This window comes from Serinus canaria, chromosome Z, assembly GCF_022539315.1.
Source record: "Serinus canaria isolate serCan28SL12 chromosome Z, serCan2020, whole genome shotgun sequence".
NCBI lineage: Eukaryota > Metazoa > Chordata > Aves > Passeriformes > Fringillidae > Serinus > Serinus canaria.
This window is the reverse complement of record NC_066343.1, coordinates 64,512,325-64,532,273: the sequence shown is the minus strand read 5'-3', so window position 1 is coordinate 64,532,273 and position 19,949 is coordinate 64,512,325. Positions and strand designations below refer to the sequence as shown.

The 19,949-nt window shown below is 45.3% G+C and overlaps 1 protein-coding gene across 2 annotated transcripts; it reads left to right on the top strand.

The window, feature by feature from the left end:
- The first annotated feature begins 4,847 nt into the window (after positions 1-4,847).
- On the top strand, positions 4,848-19,949 carry IL7R (interleukin 7 receptor). Of its 2 annotated transcripts, none has more exons than XM_018920593.3 (8): positions 4,848-4,981; positions 9,720-9,858; positions 11,113-11,267; positions 12,850-13,004; positions 14,743-14,920; positions 15,759-15,849; positions 17,659-17,734; positions 19,131-19,949. In XM_018920593.3, the coding sequence occupies exons 1-8, from the start codon at positions 4,891-4,893 to the stop codon at positions 19,533-19,535; spliced, it is 1,290 nt and encodes a 429-aa protein (XP_018776138.1). In that variant the 5' UTR covers positions 4,848-4,890; the 3' UTR covers positions 19,536-19,949. The 2 variants fall into 2 exon arrangements, with proteins under 2 accessions (XP_018776138.1, XP_009094114.1); XM_009095866.4 differs by having other exon boundaries at positions 19,032-19,949.

The window sequence follows — 19,949 nt, the reverse complement described above, 5'->3', positions numbered from 1 at the left end:
TCCAAAGCCGGCCAGGCCCGGCACAAAACCGGCCGGCAAAACCGTCCCGGCCAAAACCGGCCCGGCCAAAACGGCCCGGCCCGGCCCAAACGGGCCGCCGGGGGGCCCCGTGGGGGGGGGGGGGGGGGGGGGCCCCCCCCCCCCAGGCCAAAAACCGGACAAGGCCCGCCCGGCCCAAAACCGGCCGGGCCCGGGCCGGCCGGCCGAACCGCACCGAACCGGCCCAACGGACCAAACGTCCCCAACGGCCCAAACCGGCCAAACCCGGCCCGTGCCAAACCGGCCCAAACGCGGGCCAAACCGGCCCAAACCGGCCAAACGGGGCCAAACGGGACCGGCCCAAAACCGGGCCGGGCAGAAAACCGGCCCAAACCGGGCATAAACCGCACAAAACGGACCGGCACCCAAACCGGCCCAAAACCGGCCCAACCGTACCAACCCGGCCCAAACAGGCCCGGCCCAAAACGGCCCGGCCCGTACAAACGGCCGCACCAAACCGGAACGAGCCCGGCCCAAACCAGGACCGGCCCAAACCGGCCCGCCGCGGCCCTATAATCCGTGCCCGGCCCGGACCAAAACAGACCGGCCCGGCCAAAACCGGCCCGGCACGGGACAAACCAGCCCGGCCCAAACCGTCCTCCCAAACCTTCCCTCCCAAAAACCTTCCAACCTTCCTTCCCAAACCTTCCAAACCTTCCCTTCCCAAACCTTCCACACTTCCCTTCCCAAACATTCCCAAACCTTCCCTTCCACAAACCTCCAACCTTCACAAACCTTCCGCAAACATTCCCTGACTTCTATTGTCTTTCCTTTTTCCTCCTTATTTTTTTTTAATGTAGAAGTCCAGAACTCCTCGTCTTTACATCTGAAGCTGGCTGGAAGATTTCTAGTTCCTGGCGTAACTGGTTAAAAAATTAAAAAATAAAAGTATGAAGCCTGAGCATTTACATAACACAAGTTCTAATGAGACTCCGTGATATAATGAGATAATTTATTAACAGCCCAGGGAGCAGAGAAGACCCCGTGCCTTAGAGAGGGCCAAGAAGCCCAGCAGCTCCTGCCAGCTATGACCACCTTCAGAAAAGCTCCCCGCACACCCAGTCCCAAGGTGGACCATGCGTGCCCATGGGCATCTCACCAGGACACACCACTGAGCTCCTCAAACACAAGGATGTCTGTATCCTCCATCCCTAAGTGTACACATGTCCTGTCTCCAGTGCTGCACAGTGGGATGTGTCTGGAGGATCCACTCTACTCATCTCTCACAGAGGTTCTGGGAATTCCCTGAACTGGAACCTTTGAAAAGTGTTGTTGATAGAAGGAAGGATTTATTCTCTTCATCTTTTAAACAGATACTGATAGCAGATTTAAATTTAGCATGTGTGCAGAAACCTTCTGCAGTTTTTGGAGCCAAAGCAAAATCAAAAATTACTTTTGTTTCCTAAGGAGAAAAAAACCCAAACATGAGTGAACAAAGAGTATAAGAAACAAAGATGGATGTTAACTTGTGGATGACTAGCCTGGTTAGGGAATAGCTGCAAGAGAAGAGATAATCCAAGAAAGCGCTGGAGGATAAGTAGGGGTCAGCAGAAGAGTGCTGAGAAGCTGATACACTGTATGGACAGCCCACACTCATGCACCACAGGGCACTGAAAAACTTCCTTCTCATAGTCATGGAGGTTGTAACCTGGGCTTCACTAATGGCTAAAAATGTCAGAGGGCACACATTGACTCAGGAGCTCCAAAGCAGACTGTTGAGACCCAAAGAGAGCTGGCACACCAAAGAAACACAGGTATATCTTTGCTGGACCTTCAGAAGTTACCAGTTTAAACTGGAGAGGGGTTTTGTTGTGACTGGTTTTGTTGGTGGTAGTTTGTTGGGGTTTTTTTCACAGAATCTTCAGTGAGGAGGCAGAAGCTGTGTAAATTTATTGCAAGGGAAAAGTAATCCATCTTTCCTTTAGCCTCCTCTGGGTACTAACCCTTCAGCTGTCCTAACATTTAGACTCACAGATTTCATTTCCTGTGTCCCAGACATTAGAGAAAGGCAACCAGGTGAGACAGATAGACTCAAATATCTCCTAGAAATGAAACAGCTTCTGAAGCAGAGGTGCAGAACTAAAACAAAATGTACTTTTTGCTTCAGGGTATTCTCAATACTAGTTTGTTGGGTTTTTTTCTTTTCATTGTGGTCCCTCATTTCCCCACCCAGACAAAATGCAGCCATGACAACATGGAAATCCCCTGAGCAGCTCTGATAATAAGATTATTCATGTTCAACAAAAATATTATGCCTGAAAAGACTTTTTCTTTTAGTTTGCTCGAACTGAAACAGGAAAAAAAAAAAGATCAAAGTGATAGCCCACTCAATTATAAACAAGACAAATTTAAAGTGAGAAGGTGTCATTTCTGCATAGTGACCAATTTGCACAGGAGAGCCTTTCTTTAATGACATTTCTGGCTGAAAATGAGACAGAAATTACCTTGAGGGTTTTTAGAATAATATGGTAAGGAGGATTAGTAAGAAAAATGCTGAAATTCTCAACTAGTCTTTTCTAAAGCAAGCAAGGGCTAGGCCTTAGGTATGAGAAATCACCAGGACTGAACTTCACTAATTCAAGTTTGGCTGCAATGTACTTTGGTTGAGCACAGAAAACTTGAGCATGAGAGAGGAGTACCAGGAACTGCTGAAGTTCCCCAGCTGAGAAGGAATTTATTGAAGGGATACCATGTCAGTTTAGCAGTGACACAAACAGCTCTGTAAAAGAAGTCAAGCTCTTGAGTGAGGGTCAGTCAGCCCACGGTGGTGCCACCTCCCGTGGCTCTGTGGTCCCTGAACCATGTCCAGCTCCTGCTTTGTGTGGGTGGCCAGGCAGGTCCCTCTCCTGCTGAGTGGGAGGTACTGTAGAGCTCTGCTGAGCAGATACCTAGCCTGCCTCACCCTGGACTCTCTCTTAATTCAGTGGAGAGAAATGAATGAATTTTGGGGTTTAGATGTCACCTTTTTAATGTCTGTTAGGACGAGAGGAACCATGCTCTGCCCTGGCCAGACAGCAGGAAAGCAAGGAGAGCCCTGACTCAGCAGGGCACACGGTGGATGCTGCCCAAGGAGCCTAACCTGCCCTGCTGTGCCTACCCAGGCTCAGTGCACCTCCAGGGAATGCTTTGGTGGGCAGCCCCAGGGAGGCTCCATAAGGCCGGGCTGGATACAGATTTTGGAGATCTTCCAGTCAGCCTCACCGAACTCTTGTGGAAAGGGAGACATTTCTTCTTTTTAAAACTGGGCAAGGGAGCCCAGAAACTGTGCCTTGGCTACCCAGTGCCCCTTGCCTAGGGCAGCAAGAGACACTGCAGGACAGTGCATGATGCCCTGGAAAGAAGGAATCTTTTCTAGCCATGAGACCTGAGCTTTCTTCACTTTGGTGAGCATTTTCAATTATTTCCTTGCAAACAAAAAAGCTGATGTGGTTTCCATGTTAAGCCTTCTTATTATAGTGTCATCATTTTTCTGTTTGCTTGGGCATTTTTACAAACTTTGCCCTCAGTTTCCTTTTCACCTCCAACCTAAAGCTTTTTTTGGTGCAGCCAAGGCTGTGCCAGAGTTTGCTCTTCTGTTTCAGGCCCTCGGCTCACCTGTAGTTAGCCACATCAGTCAGACCTGTGCATGGCCCTGCTTTACACTCTGGGTGCGTCAGTGGATTCAGCCACAGCAAGGGTGCAAAGGAAATATCTAACACCTCTTTATCTTTCACTTTCCACCATTGCTTTGTCCAAAGCCTGAAAAAATGTGAGATGTGCCACTTTGCTCTCAGGAGGCAGGTTTTGCAGAGTTAGCCTTTTAAACCACAGGTTCTTCTGGGTCAGCATTGCCTTATGCAGGACTTCATAGAATCACTGAAGGTTTGGGGTTGAGAGGGACCTTTGAAGATTCCCTTGTTCCAACCCCCCTGCCAGGTACAGGGTCACCTTCCACTAGACCACGTTACTCAAAGCTGGCCTTGGACACTTCCAGTGATGGAGCAGACACAGCTTCTCTGGGCAATCTGTGCCAGAGCGTCACCACCCTCACAGGGAAGATTTTCTCCTGTATGCCCAATCTAAATCTACCCTCTTTTATTTTAAAAACATTTCTCCTTGTCCTCTCACTATGGGCCTTGGTAAATGATTTCTCCCCGTCATTCTTATAATCATCCTTTACATACTGAAAGGCCATGAGAAAATCTTCCCAGAGCCTTCTCTTCTGTGGGATGAACAACCCCAGCTCTCTCATCCTGTCTGTGCAGCAGGTGTGTTCCAGCCCTCTCCTCATCTTGCTGTCTTCCTCTGGCCTTGATTCAACATGTCTGTGTCCTTTTCATGTTGGGGCTGAATGGAGAGCTCCCGATAGGGTCTCACAAGAGTAAAGAATCACCTGCTGGCAGTGCTGCTTTTGACCCTGGTAGTTAAAGAGCAAACAAAAGCAATCACCCCTAATGTTTCATGACAGGAAGATTTTTCTCCCTTGGACCTACGCACGTCTTGGGAGCAAAGTGTATGCCAGGACTAAACCCTGATCCTAGGAAAACCAGCAGCACAAGCCCCACCAGCCGAGTCAGGAGCACTGTCCATGAAGTGTGCTCCCTTTCCCACTGGGCTTTACCAGGTTTGCCCAAACCTGTTGGCGGGCCTGATCCAGAAGTGCTCAGTCCAGAAGCGGGGAGCTGTTTCGCAGTAGAGCTCAGCAGTTATCTTTGCTTTGGCTTCCTGCCCGCTGCCACCAGCCTGGCTGTGCGTGGGCATGTTTACATTTCCCCCGGCGAGGCGCAGGCAGGCTGCGGGCGCGGGGCTATAAAGGAGCGGCGCGGGGCTCGCACACACACACCCCCAGTGCACACATGCAGCGTGCTCAGGATGACACAGCCCACCACCGTGCTGAGCATTTTCGCCATGTTCCTCCACACCACTTTTGGGGAAAGTGGTTGCACCTCAGCAGACGGTGATGGTGAGTCATTTCATCTTCATCTTTCCACTCATGTATGATCTTGAAAAACCTCAGTTAAGAGATCCAGAATGCAACTGTGTGGTTAAACACATTCGTGTTTTAACTTCCAATCTCTCTTTAGTGCCAGTGCCTGAGGGGGAGCTGGGGGATACCTATTTAATTTAATCCCCAAATCTGCTGTCCTTATAACATTCAAATCCACATGAAATAAGGGAGGCCACAACTGCGTGCACAGGGCACGCAGTACCAGACCTGTTGATCCTTGTGGTAGCTAGTGCTCCTGTAGGGACTTACACCTGGAAACAGGGATAACCTCACCCTTTTGCAGCCCATGGTCACTCTGAGCTGCTATTAGAGAGGGGTGAGGTTCTGGCTTCTTTTGCTCTTGCCAGTCTCCTCCAAATAAAATATTTTGATGTAACTGAAACTTGGCCCAAACTGTTGCATTTCAAAAGACAAATTTTTACATTTTCTTTAACCAGTTTCATCAGCTGTATCTGGGATATAGTGCCAGTCTCCCTTGTAGCATGGCTGATGCAGCAACTCAACCAGGGTGTTCTGATAGCACATCAATAACAGCATTCATGCCCTGCTCAGTAAATAATTATAAATTAACAACACTTTATATTCAGCCTTATTGTAGACTTTATGATCTCATTTAGGGAAGTGAAAATTATTTAGCAGCATCGAGATGAAAAACAGAAATAAGTAGAATAAAAAAAAAAAATAAGCAGATATAAAACCACTGTTTCATGGTGCTATTCATTTTCTCAACAGGGAGATGAAAAATTTGATTTAGAGATTCAGTCCCGATCTGCTAAACTCTTATTTGTCTGACACTAAACAAACAGCAATGACAAGAATTTATGCACTATGCCTGAAGGACATGGGCTATCACTCCGATATTGGTAGGTTAGAGCTCCATTGTTTGGGAACAAAGGAGTTTTTGTTTTTAGGAGGAGGATGGTTATGTTTTCATGCTGTCTCTCAGTTAGAGAATCTCATTTTTCCCTGGGTATGTATTTTAACACATGTATCTGGGCAGTTGTACATACATATGTATGTACATAGAGAGGACATGCATGATAGGCTTTTTCTTTAAAAGAAAACAGGGACTGGCTCAGAACTGCATCTAACCACCCTGGGGTTTTTATTTGCCATTTATTTGTATAACTGGCAGCTGTTTAGAGCCAGCTTTGGAAAGCAGCTATGGTGATGAATGTTCAGTGCTAGAGATTTATTGTTGGTTTCACTGAAATCTTTAGGGCTTCCCAAATTCAGATATTATCAGACCTTTGCTTGTTTTGATACTAACATGGGTAAATCATTATTTCCTTATACTTGAAGACAGATTCAGAATATCCCCACAGAGCAATTAGCAGCTTTTATGACTTTATGAATATCCTGTGTTTGGCCAACAAACTAAGTAATCCAGGGCAAAATCACCCATGACAGATATTTGACTTTCACTCTTTGCCTCTCTGACTTGCCCTGCCTCCTTACAAAGTGCCAGTAGCCAGGTTAGGCATGAGGTTGCCCTTATGGACACTCTTATGGGCATTCTTATGGGCAGAGGAGGGAAGAGCTAATTGCAGCCTCCATCTCCTCCTCTCTTCCAAGCACCAAGCTGCCTCCCAGCTGCTGTTCCCCACCCAGGAAGAAGGGGTGGAGATCCCCAAAAGGCCTCAGGGAGCTCCAGGCAGAGCTAAGGAGGGGCAGGCAGGGAGGGTGCAGGTGGCACGGGAGGCTCATGGGCAGGGTACCCTCAGTGGTCCTCCCACCCACAATTGTAGGGGCTGTCCAACCCATCTAAACTGCTGTGACTAAAACAGGTTCTGCCTGAATCACATCAGTGCTAGAGATGTCACATTGCTCTGTCCACGGAGGCAGCCAGTGCTTAGCTGTGCCCCTGGTGTCACACATTGCTGTCAGTCCTGGCAGCTCTAGAGCACAAAGCTGAAGGATGTCCTTGGCCTCTGTTAACACCTTCACTTCCTAAAGGCTCCTGAGATTCCTGCTGTGGTTTGGACCATCCTTCTGGATGCTGTCCAAACCCAAGAGAGAACCATTTCTGTGGAGGACTGACCTGCCATGACTGTAGCTATGAGAGCAGTTTAGAATCGCTCCTTCCCAAGCCCTGCCTTGATTTCAGCAGAGCCAGGTTCATGGCTCTGCCTGGTCTGCACTTCTCAAGGCAAACATTACAACAGTCTTGTAAATTTTTAATTCAGTGAAGAGTCCTTAGCAGTATGAGTCATGTCAGACTCACCAAAACCATTCATGTAGCAAACACATTTGTGCGTGGTGGTTCTGAGGTTTAGGGCAGAAGTGAGGCTGAGACTATGTGCGTACTTATGTCAGACAAAAAAATTAGTCAGCCCATGGAAAAATCATAGCAGAAACAGCATTTGAAGTTGCTAATTTAACACTGTTCCTGGGGTTTAATTATCATATATTCTATGGCTATTATGTTATTTCCATTAATAAGGAACTGTAGAATCACAATGTGAATGTTCAGTGTCTAAGTGGTAGAGTCAGCTTTTCTTCCAGTGGGGCACCAAAGCTTCACTGCATTGGTTAAACCTTGAATCCCTGTTTGAACTGCAAACTAAACCTTTTCTTCTTTTCATTTTGCAAACAAACTGATAGAGAATTAATTCAAATTTCTGTAACCTTTCAGCAAATCAGTAGTGAATAGCTGAAATTTTTTTTGATAAGCCATTTATAGATAGGTTGATTGTCAGGTTTTTAAGCTGATGCAAAATTGGGTGTATATAGTTTTCATATACAGAGATCACCAAGCAGTCATATAGAAAGGCAGATTAGTCATCCTAACCTTTAAGTTTTACTATTGCCTTGAGTGTGAAGCAAGTCTCCTGGCAGTTGCAAGTAAAATCTTGAGAGGCTTAGAACATAACCATATCTGTGCATATCAGTTTTGGATGTATATATCTGTATAAAATATGGTGCGTTGTTTTCCATTTTAAACAGATTTATTTCAGATTACTTGATATCCCCCACATTTTGAATACACATATTTTTATGTACACACTCTTACCCACAAATATGCAACTGTATGTGGTACATATTCCTGCACAAGCATGTCTGCCCTTATGGCACAGGGCTGCACTGGACAAGACTCTCACCTCTGTGAAACTGCTACAGAACTTGTTCCTGAGTTGGGCTGATCTCTGTGCCTGTGTCTTGAATGTTAAATACAACAGATGTGTTTCTGCATCACTCTGTGCCTGTGTCTGTGCTTGTGTCTTTCTGTGTCTGTGTTTCTGTCTCTGCCTCTGTGCTGCACAGGTTCTCCCCTCAAAGCAGCAACACTGCTAGAGAACACTGCATTTGTTGTCCTTCAGGGAGATCTGGGCTGTGCTGAGAAGACCAGCAATAATTCCTTAGCACAGTTGCTCATGGTGACAAATGGCCACTAAATATTAGCTAATGGGGCAGAGATCTCCCTGTGGGCTCTGGATTAGTGCAGCATCAGATGCTCCCATCCCATCACAGATGCTGGTGGCAGCAGTCCTCTTCCTAGCCTCTGCCTGCACTGCTTTCATGTGTTTCTCTGCATTTCTGACTGACTTCTGGACTTCTCTTACTCAAAGTCTGACTGCAGATGCAAGAGTTGACCATCTTTTTCTCTGGGAGGGATTTTCCATTGGAAATTTTTCAACAGGCACTTCCCCACTCTGTTTGTGAGTCTGAGTCACTGATACCTCACAGCAGATAGCAGTAGGACAAGGAAGAACAGTTTTAAACTGTCAGAAGAGAGATTTAGATTAGATGATAGGAAGAAAGTCTATGCACAGAGGGCAGCGAAGCTCTGGAACAAGCTGCCCCAAGAAGTTGTGGATGTCCCATCCCTGGAAGGGTTCAAGGCTAGTTTGGATGGGCCCCTGAGCAAACTGATCTAGTGGGTGTCATTCCTGTCCATGGGAGATGAAACTAAGTGATCTTTAAGATCCCTTCCAACCCAAACTTTTCTTTGATTCTGTGATTCTTTTTCTAACTATATCAGGTGCCCCACATGGCAAGGACCTGTCTGAATAGCAGAGGATGGAGCAGGGGATCGAGCATAATCCCTTGACTCAAGAAAGAGGTTTATATATTGTGACAGGTACCCTTAACAAAGGAGTCAGAGGCATTCCTGCCCCTAGGATCCGTTCCAGGGGTAATAACAATAACCCTTTCCCTATCTACTTGCTATAGTGGGTGAGATTTCTTGACATGAGGCTAAACTGGCATTTTCTGCCAGAGAGGACTTCTCTCAGAAGCGTCATTTTTTACATCACTGGCCTCATACATGCCAAGTGTAGGATTTTAGAATTATGCTTTTACTCAAATCATGATTGTGCTATTAGTCATTGAAGCAAATTTGCAGGAAGCTGTGCATTCTGGCAGAAAGTCGAAGATTTCCCTCCTGAGCCCAAATTCGTGACATTTCAGAAAGCTTTCCAGTACAATCAAAATGTGGCTTAGCTGCCTCATGGCACCAAAACATTCTTGTATGTGGGTGGATTTGGCTGGCATGAAGGGAGAGCAACCTTGAGAGGTGCAAATGGCTTTTATCTTCATTTTGGACAAGGTTTCTCTGCTTCTTACAAAACAGGTGGGTTCAGCCTCTTTTTTTCAGGCAACCACATGAAGAAACAACCTCCTGTACAATGGAGCTGCAAATCAAATACTCTCATGGGTTTACTTCAGTAACATCTTGTGAATATCTCCTTAGGGACTCTCGGGGATGATGAACCAGACAATTTTGACATTGATTGCTTCAGCCAGCTGGAAATTAAGGACTCCTTCAGCAGCCTGACCTGCAATTTCACCGAGCTGTCTCCTTACAACACTAACTACACCCTGTCTCTGTGGTAAGTGCTGTCAGTCTGTCCCCTGGTAAACAACATGCAGGGAAACAGGGGCAGCAAAGCTAGACAAAATCATATTTTTCCAAGTTTGAGTACTGCATTCAGCAAAGAAGAGGAGTTTACTGAAGCAGAACATAACTCTTTAATGAGAAAAAAGAAAGAGCTGGAAGCATCTCTAAAGGGGATTATAGTGTCTCCAATAGTTCTTATCTTGCCTCTGTTGCTCTGAAATGCCTGTAATATGGATGTAGCCCAGCATGAACTACTGAGAGCTTTTTACTTTAATTTAAATGGTATTTTTAAAAATGTTTTTGAAGACACAGATTCTTACCACAGAAAATTCTGTAGCAGAAGGTTAATTTTCCACATCCAAAAAAATGCCTTCATCTAGGTTAAGACAAAAACTCAGCTACTGTTCAGAGAGACATCCACAGAGACATGCAGAGACATACAAGAAATACACTAGAACAAGCACACAAACCTCCAACGGTTATCAAACACATCAGTTATCTCCACTTCCTATCGAGGCCTTGAAACTCTTTCCACCCTTTTTTTTCACTGTTGCGCCAAGCTGAAGATCATATTTTGTTTCTTGACCATAGAGATCCTTTTCCCATTTTCTGTTTTTCCTGAAACCGAAAGTTGTGTGGCAGCCAAAAAAGAAGTGGATATTTTTTGTAAATCTTTATATACTAGTCACTAATTGTTTCCTTTTTTTCCCCTCATAGTTTATTAAAATTTTTCTATTTTCATGGGACTTGTTATGGGTTTTTACTGAAGTTTTATGGCAGTTCTCAACCATGGGAACAACAGAAATGGAAAAAAAATGTTCTAAAACTGCCATGTGATTCCCTCAAGGACAGGCTGATTGTTGACCCTCTACTTGCTACCACCTAAGTCAATAAGAAATTTCTCCATATCTTCAGAAAGCATCAAAACACATCCCCCTATATTTAAAAATAGAAGATGCAAAGTTTTAACGCTTGCACCTCCAATTAAATAATTGCACTTTTTTCTCAAGAGCTCCATGAGGCTCAATGTGATTCACATCACTTTATTACCGTGCTCAAGGACCACAAGGAAAAACATTATCAATCTCCCAAACTTCTTATTTGCATTGCATTATTTCTTATTTCACATAGAGTCTGTCTTCAGTGAGATAAGTGAAAGGAGCAAGCAGGATTCATACCTTATAGTAAGTAGTTAAGTCATATTAACACTGAGAAAAAATTATTGTCGTGTCACTTTGGCCAACAGTACCAAGGAAGACAACAATTATGCCTGCTCCAACATGAAGAAGCAGGAAGATGTATTCTTCTTACAGTTCATTGATATACTCTCAAACAGAGATGTTTGCATGTACTCTGAGACGAAGAGAAGGGTCTGCAGGAGTCTGGTTGTAACTGACATTGGTGAGATGCCTAACATTTTGGACATTTTTACAGTTATAGGGGTTACTGGGGAAAAAAATAGTCCTGCACAAAACCTAAGGGTCAGTCTGGATGGCATAAAGGCAGCATAAAACAGCATTTTTGCAGGGCATGTACCCTGGGTTGGGGTGTTATCAGAGTTTCCCCTTTCAAAGCCAGACATTATTAGCCCCCATTCAAAATGTGTAGATGAATTCAGGCTGATTGTCACACTGCCCAGGCCTGGACATAGACTGAATCCCAATCCAGGGCTGAACCAGCTGTTCCTGGGTGAGGATGAATTGCCAAGCAGGGACATTGTGTTAATCTCTGACTAGGGATTATGCAGTTTAGGGACTGGCCACCCCACAGATAGCATGAGCCCAGTAGCAGAGGGGGAACACAAGGCTGCAAGATCTCACTTCACATTGTGGTGCATCCTGTAGCCTGAACAAGGTGCCTCCTGCGCTGGTAACTGTGAACAGCTAAGACACACCAGGGACATGCCTGAGCCAAGACATAGGAAACTCAAGGGGAGGAGGGGATACACAGAACTTACTGTTCTTGGTAACCGGTGTCATTCAAGGGTAGCAGAGAAGCCTGTGTAGGACAGATTCTTCTCTGTTCTCTGGTGTCACATTGCTTTGTCTCTGGTTGGCAGTAGGCACTGCAACATCCCTCTCTTGTGAAACATTTCCACCACAGTCCAATAGTTTTGTAATAATCTTACATTACCTTAGTTTATGGGCCGGCCTGGACCATCTCTGGCAGTGCCTACTCTAAAAGCTGTGTAAGATCTAAATACCTGGGGGTTGTAGAAGGAGCAAGAACAATTTATGGCTATGTGTGTTTTCCTGAGAGGAGAGAGGTGTTGACTCTGTGTTGCTGTGAGAGCTGATGTACTTACCAAGGTGAATTCAGGAAGCCTCAGTGACACAGCCACAAGTCCCTGCGGGTCTCAAGCCCATCCAGCTCAGGCCCATCTTGGAGAGAGTCCTGAGGGCCACATTTCGGACTTGATGTACTTGCACGGATGTTTTTTGGCACAGTCTCCTCCAGACCGGGTCAGACGTGGGTTCATAGCAAGGGTCTGGAGCCACAGCCCCTTCTGGTTTATCTAACACCATCAGACTTTGTAGCTCCCTCTGTCCCACTGCCCTGACAGACAGCCACAGTGGTACCTGAGCACAGGTTGCTCCTCCCAGCTGGGTTTTGCCAGGGGGCCTCCATCTCAGAGCACTGGCTAGAGGGACTGAATTTCAGGGTTTCAAGCTGCCACGGGGGTGGTCATGCTCAGGAATTGCTCTCCAAGACTAGATGTCATATCCCTCAGAAGCTGCTCCCCTGCTGGTCAGAAAACTCCAGCAGGTCAAAACCAAGCCCCTCTCAGGACCAGGGCATAAGGATGGGCTGGGGCTCAGCAGGAGGATTGCCTAACTCAGAACAGCTCTTCCTCAAGATAGGTCACCCTGCAGGGCTGCAACCTGAAGTGGACTTTTTTTTTTTTTTTTACATTTCAAACCCTGTTTATTTTCTAGTAACATTATTCTGCTCCTATGTTATCCTGGTTTGTTGTCATTTGCAGTTAAGCCCGAGGTGCCATTCGCTATAAACATCACATATGAAAGGGAGGCAAATGAATATCTTATTCGTTACTGTACACCACACTCAAGGAAGAAATACTTAAAGGACAAATTAGTGCACCAAGTAGCCTATCGGCAGAAAGAAGGTACTTGGAAGGTGAGTGGTGATGTATTGGTGTGCTTACACTAATTTCCAAAATTAAACATTATCAAAATTACCAGTAGCATGTAAAAATGATCAAATCTGCATTTCTGCAGATCTCCATCTGAAAATTTTGAAAGGTGCAATATCTGGCATTTGAAAGTGTCATCAGTCAAAAGAGGTTTCATTCATTTGGGCTTTGCAGTGGGAATAGAAGACACCACATGTTGAACCATTCTAAGTTTGCTCTTTGCTGTGGTGGTTTTGCTGTTATTTTCTATGCTCTTCAGGCAGTAAAACTTGTTGTCTCTTTACTTATTTTGCAAGTTTCTTCAAATCTCCTTTTCCATTGAATCCTTCCAGGCTTCCAAGGCAGCCCTGCAGCTCTCCCTCCCTCAGGCTGTCTGAGGCTGCAGCTGTCTGTGAACTGGGTCTGGCTGGGGCTGCCCAGCTGCAGGGATCTCTCTGTCCCCTGTCACCAGGGCAGCCATTCAAAAGCTTCTCTCAACGCTTGAGAGCATGGACTACACCTGGGTTTTACAGAGAGAACACAGTGTTGTCCACCAAAATCAGATTTGTTACCTGGAGTGCAACAAGGCAGTAATTACACTGTGGAGAGAGACCTTGGCTGTTCCAAGGTCTGCACAAGTCTGGGTGCTCAGTGGTATTCCACAAATCAAGCACACCAACCACCAAAACATTTTATTATTAATACATTTTAGCAAACAAACTAATTAGCGTTCCTTAGCCACAAGTTACATAGTTCTCTTATTAATTAGTGTTCCATCTTCTATAGGCTAATTATTCTCTCCCATCTCATGCTAATTAGCCCTCAGGCTCAGTCTTTGTCTTCAAGGGAGCCACAAGGGTGGCTCCCTTGTCCAGGTGGGCCATGAGTCAGCAGTCGTGATCTGCTCCTGCCAGAATTATCTTCTAGCCAGTTCAGAGCTGATTCAGCACAGTCACTGAGCTGTCTTTATTAGTTTCTTCCTTATCTTGGGGTTTCTGCCAAATGTCCTCTATTATGGCCCAAAAATCCTGCACACTTTGTGTCCGTTACCATCACTATGCCCTTCTTCCCGAGCTTGGTTAACCTCCCCCCAGGTCTCACACCATCAAAGCATGTCAAGACCCAAACCTCACCATGGCAATTCTACCCACTAGTAATTTGTTTTTCTAACATCTGGACATAATTTAGAGCTTGCTTATTAACTGCTCTCTGATTCACAGATTAAATCTCCCTCCTTGTTGATTAAGCTTGAAACTATATAAAGATCAAACATCAAAGAGCTGAAGGGAAAAAGAAAATGGATTCAGGCAGCAAAATACATTGAAATGGAGAGCACCAGAGCTACACTGCAGATTTCAGCTTCTTCCCTGTAACTGTCCTCTCAGACGTTGTCTTTTTATGCTGCAAAAATGTATTTTTTCACCACCTCTCCTCCGAGACTTTTCATGGAAGCATATATTTCCTACAGCAGTGTCAGCTGCCACAAAGCACAGTTAATACTCGCAGCTGTTTTCCTAAAAAGCTTTTACCCAGCATTTGTCTCTCTTCTCAATACTATCTGGACTACGCTCCTCTTTAACTAGGCTGATGCCCTGATAAGCACCTGTGTAATAGCGAGACAGATGGAGTAAACAGCACAGTGTTTCAGGCATGCACCTGATCTTATTTTGCTGAACTCAAGGATAATTCTCCACTGTCGCTGGAAAAATAATTGTATTTTTTCATGTGTGTGTGTGTGTTTAGACAATAGAGTCACCATACCTTCAGATAAAATTGCTGGGGAAAAACCTTGAAAATGAAGCATCGTATGAAGTGAAAGTACGTTCTCAGCCCAATGGAGATTATTTTAAGGGCACATGGAGTGAATGGAGCACTTCCACGAGCTTCAAAACAGCAAGAGAGCAGCACTCCTCAGAAAGCTGTAAGAGCTGAAAACACTTTGGTCCTCCTGGAGGAAAGCAGAGCTGGGGGTCTGGGCTCCCCGGTCAGCCTCAGTAGCAGGGAAGAGAATGGGGAGGGAAGAGCCCACAAACGCAGCAGGGTCAGCCCTCACAGACACAGGCACTCCAAGGACATGACTCACAGAGCAGCTGGATCGCTCTGGCCTGGGGCTGGCTCTCCATGAAGATTTAAATCTCACTCAAGGGCAATAAGGTCAGAGGAAGTGGGGCCATGAGAGTATGAGGGTGTGGGTGCAGAGGGAGATGAAGGCTGACTCACTGCTTGCTGCTGGCTGCCTTGCCAGGGGAAGGAAGAGCTTGCACCAGGCATTTTGGGTAAGGCACAAAGAGCTGTGAAACATGACCCATTTCAGAACCATGAGCTTGGGTGTGAACTGGGCACTTGAATCACAAATGCAGCACAGGATAAAATCTCATCACTGCACATGAATAATCTTTGTGGTTCTTGGGTCCTTTCAGTCCCCAGGGGCACCTCAGCATTACAGGTGTTAGAAGTCACCTCTGTGCTGCTGTGAGGACACAGTGAGTGCTGATTTCAGTGCACAGAAGGTGACAGCACACCTCAAGCTGCTTTCATCCAGGCTGTGAACCAGCTGGAAGCTCAGCCAAGTGCTGATGCTGTGGCAGCCTATCATTCACCTCCTTCACTCAGGCGGGAGAAATGAGCCCAGCCAGTTACAGGCATGGGCAATGCTTGGTGTTAATTCCTAATTTATCATCTGAAAAAACATCACTGTTACCGTGGCTTGACAGTGAGACATTTGCATGCATTGGCTGATGTTCTTTGTTTTCCTTTAGACAGCAGTGTGGTCATGGTTATACTCTCCATCCTGGGATTCATGCTGTCCGTTGTTATGATTGCACTGATCGCAGTTTTTTGGGAAAACAGGTAATCTCTTTGTATCAGAAAAGGTTTTGGAACCCAGTCCTGTTCTGACAGTCTTATTGCTTTCCCAGTTATACTTGTGAACTATTCCCTCTCCATCTCTGGAACTCTGTATCAAGCTGCTGGCAAGCAAAGAGTAGAAATGAGCAATACAAGAGACAGTGTTGGCAGGCAGAAGATGACCTGCCCCTTGAACCAGATTTCAGTCCTGAGCTTAAAACACTGTGAACTTAGGCGAGCCAAAGTCACCACAAAACACAGACTCAGTGTCCCACTGGAGGCAAATTTGACTCAAAAGCTTCAAGCAAAATCCAGAAAAGAAAAGAACCTGCGGGTTTTAGTAAACTCCTAAGAAGTGTGGAAACAGCATGCCAGAGTGATGACCTCTTTCCCTTTCACAGGCTGAGTCAGCGGGGTGTTTGCTCTGTGCTGCTTTCAGAAGCAGCAGGGCAGAGCCCTCTGCAACAGGGGCTTGATAGAGTGTCAGACACCAGACTGGCCAAAACTACTTCCAGCCAGCCATGAGGCAAGATCAGCCCAAACTGGGACTAAGGCTACATTAATTACCCAAGCAGCCCTTTGTATGCAGTAGGGTTTTTCATTTATCTGCTACACAGCAGTAAATGGATGACTGTAGATTTGTTTTTAATGACATGGCTCACCAGAGCTGACAAGCTTAAGAAAATGAACAGCTATGTAGATAATGTTATGAAACTAGAATCTGGAGGGATAAAATCCAAGTTTATCTATAGAAGATGAACTCCTTGCAAGACAGAAAGCCCAGGACTCTTCAGCAGCATTCAGAGCAGTCTGTCCTGACACCCACCTCAAGAACTCTGTGCTGCATTTTGGGACAACACTTGGGCTGTGCTAGTTCCAGAGTAACACATGGGGATTACCCGGACAATGCTAGCCATACCATAGCCACAAACAATTTTAATAAATAAACATTTTAGACACTGGAGCTATGTGCCCTAATGCTACTTTATTCACAAGTATAGAGGGAGCTTGAGATTTCTCATTCTTGCATTTTACTGTTGCTGGGAACCTGCAATTATCTAACTTTGCTACAAGTCTTCCTTATATAAAACTGCAGCAAAACCAGGTGAGACTTTTTGATCCCGGATGTTTCCATTTTAGAGTGTTTTATACATGTGCATATATACAGCCACACAGACACATAAATAAAATTAAATATATATTCATATACATGTATAATTCTAACACTGCAATGACTGAATATCAGTTGGACAACATTCTCCAGATGCATCATAGCTGACAGCATCAAGCAGCACAACATGAGAACTTTGCTGATCAAGGCAGTAAAAATGAGACCTGTGGAACAAGGCTACAGGACAGATGTCTGAAGCTCAAATTGCAGGCCAAGGAATGGGAAAATATTCCATTGTTTGACTTAATTGAACATACAGAAGCAAGTATCAGCAAATTTCCACTTTAACCACAGCATCTTCTTGCACTTAGAGAAAAACAGTTTCACCACAGAGAACCCTGTTCACACAGCTAGATGAAAACAAACAACAAACTCTTTGCCAGCATAATTTGCTGCATTTCCAGTACTTAGTGAAGTGTTTTAACTGTGACAATTTGTGCACTCCAAAGAACAATGACTTTTTGGTGACCTTTACAATACCTCTTCTCTTGTCTGGTTTATTCTGAGGCTTCTCTGTCTTTACTCAGGATATCAGCCAGCCCTAAGGCTTCATGAGACCTAGTACAAATGATGCAATATGAACCTCTGATACCCCAACATAGCCCTCTTATGCTGCTTTTTGTCTACTATTGCTGTTTCAGGATCAAGCCTGCTGTATGGCCAAACCTTCCTGACCATAAAAAAACGCTGGAGCAACTATGCAAGAAGCCAAAAAACGTATGTTCTTCCACTCTTCTTTCCACCTGAGTATAGACTCTTGGGGACAAAACTAACACTCATGAGAGACAGTATGTGCATTTGCTGCATGAACTAAGACATCTTTCAGAAATTACTTCTACATTTCACTGAAGAGAGCCCACATTTGCCCCACTCATGTCAGCCAAGAGTATGGAAACAACACACAATTGACCTAGTGCCTGAGGTTTGACTTGTGTAAAGTATCTACAGATGTTTTGGGAAGTTGATGTATGAAGAAAGGCTGGAGGAATTAAGTTTCTTTATAGAAGAAAAGGAAGTGGGTGGCGAATACTCTTTGCAACCCTCCAATATCGAAGGTATATGTAGAGAGATGGGAAAGATACTCTCACCACACACTGTGTGGAGACAGGAAACACATGCCTGTGGTAACAGAAGCAACAAGCATGTGTTGTTTCAAGGCAAACTTCTTCCAGATACAAGGAAAGAATCTTCCTTGTGAAAAGAATTGAGCACTGTGTAGCCTGCCCAAAGACAAGGCAGGTTCCCCTTTGGGAATAGGTGTAAGGCTGGATAGGGCTCTGAAGAGCCTAATCCAGGTCCTGCTTCTGGCAGAAGATTGGATTCCACAGCTCCTTTCCAACCAAGATGCTTTGGTGATTCTACAAAACTGTGATCATGGGGCTGGATGGGGACCTCTTGCAAACCATCCCTGGTGTGTCCATGTACCCTGACATGGTCAGCATCATTGCTCATACATCATGCAGTATATGAACTGCTTTGCCAGTTAACAAGCCAGATGGACAAGTAAGTCATTAGTGCTGTTCACTCCAGCTACATTATTAGCATGTTCTTAATTTCATTGGAGACCTAACACAGCTTCCCCAGCCCCTGTGCTCCCCAGTTGAGGGATTCCTACCGTTTTTAAGGAAGCCGTGGCAATTTTTTACTTCCCTTGTTGCTAAATTAGGAAGGCAAAACTGAAAGAAACCACCTGGGTGGGCACATTCCTTCCTGTGAAATGGCAGGCAGGAAACAAATGTGTGTCTCACAAAAGTCTCTGAAACATTGTATAGAGCATAAAATACTTTCCAGGGGTACTGCCCAGAGGAGGACATGGGGAAAATGAAGTTAACAGGGAAAGGGTTTTCAGCCATGTGATAGTTTATTCTGCGCTAATCTATTGTTCAGCCTGCTCAGGGTTACATCTGGAGTTAAAGAAATAATAAATTCCCTTCTAAAATAAATTATTAAAGTAACTTTTATCTTAAGCTACCACCCACTGTTGACTAACTGTGCTGTTCCCTTTGCCACACAGAATTTTGATATAAGCTTTAACCCAGAGAGTTTTGGTTATGTTCATATCCATAAAGTGGATGGCCTTTGGGCAAAAGCTGAACTGGAAAATTTTCTGCAGCCATCAACTGCTCCAGAGACAAGCCTTCCAGAAAAATTCAGGGGTGGATCAGACCTGAAGACAATCCCTGCGACAGCAGACAGAAACAACCTAAACCTGCCGGTGTCTTACGAAGGAGTCTGGCCAGCTGAAGCCCTGCACAGGCTCCTGGGCCCCAGCCAGTTTGCAGTCACCGAGGGCAGCTGCAGCTCCAGCACCTATGAGGTTTGCCACGGCAACAGGGTGCCCCTGCACAACGATGGTTTCAACATTTCCTCCACTTGTCCCCTGGATCCTTCCAGACAGCCCCATCAAGAGCCCCTCAACGAGGACACCCGATCCCAGATGCTGCCTCACAGTGACATAAGATCACCAAACAATGAGGAAGCCTATGTCACAATGTCCAACTTCTACAAAATTCAGTAAATCTCACAAGAATTACAGCTTGCAATTTTTTCTCTAACACATGCAGGATACTGAAGCTTTCTGGTTCTGTTTTCCTGTATCCTGAAAGTTCCCACCTCCCTCTCGCACTCCGCTCATGGTGCAAGGCTGGACCTGCAGGGAAGGGGCTTCTCCCACACAGCAATGAGAAGTAGCCTGTCTCAGCATTCGGTATGCTGTTAGCAGTCTTCATTGCAGCAGAAATTAAATTTAATTAAACCTGATTGTGATCTTCAAATCTGATTAATCCAGAACAGTGACAATGCAGCCCCAGCTAAGGATCACAACACGTCCCGTAGAAATTAATGAACTTTTTTGTTACCCTCTTGGTTACAAAGTTAAGCTCTTATTAATGTCTTAGCAAGAAATATGGCAATAAATTCCTTTTAAATAGAA

Excerpts from the sequence above, each read along its gene's own strand:
- IL7R (XM_009095866.4), top strand. The coding sequence starts at position 4,891 with ATGACACAGCCCACCACCGTGCTGAGCATTTTCGCCATGTTCCTCCAC. Across the intron at positions 9,859-11,112 it reads AACTACACCCTGTCTCTGTG|TACCAAGGAAGACAACAATT; the intron begins GTAAGTGCTGTC and ends TTTGGCCAACAG. Across the intron at positions 11,268-12,849 it reads TCTGGTTGTAACTGACATTG|TTAAGCCCGAGGTGCCATTC; the intron begins GTGAGATGCCTA and ends TGTCATTTGCAG.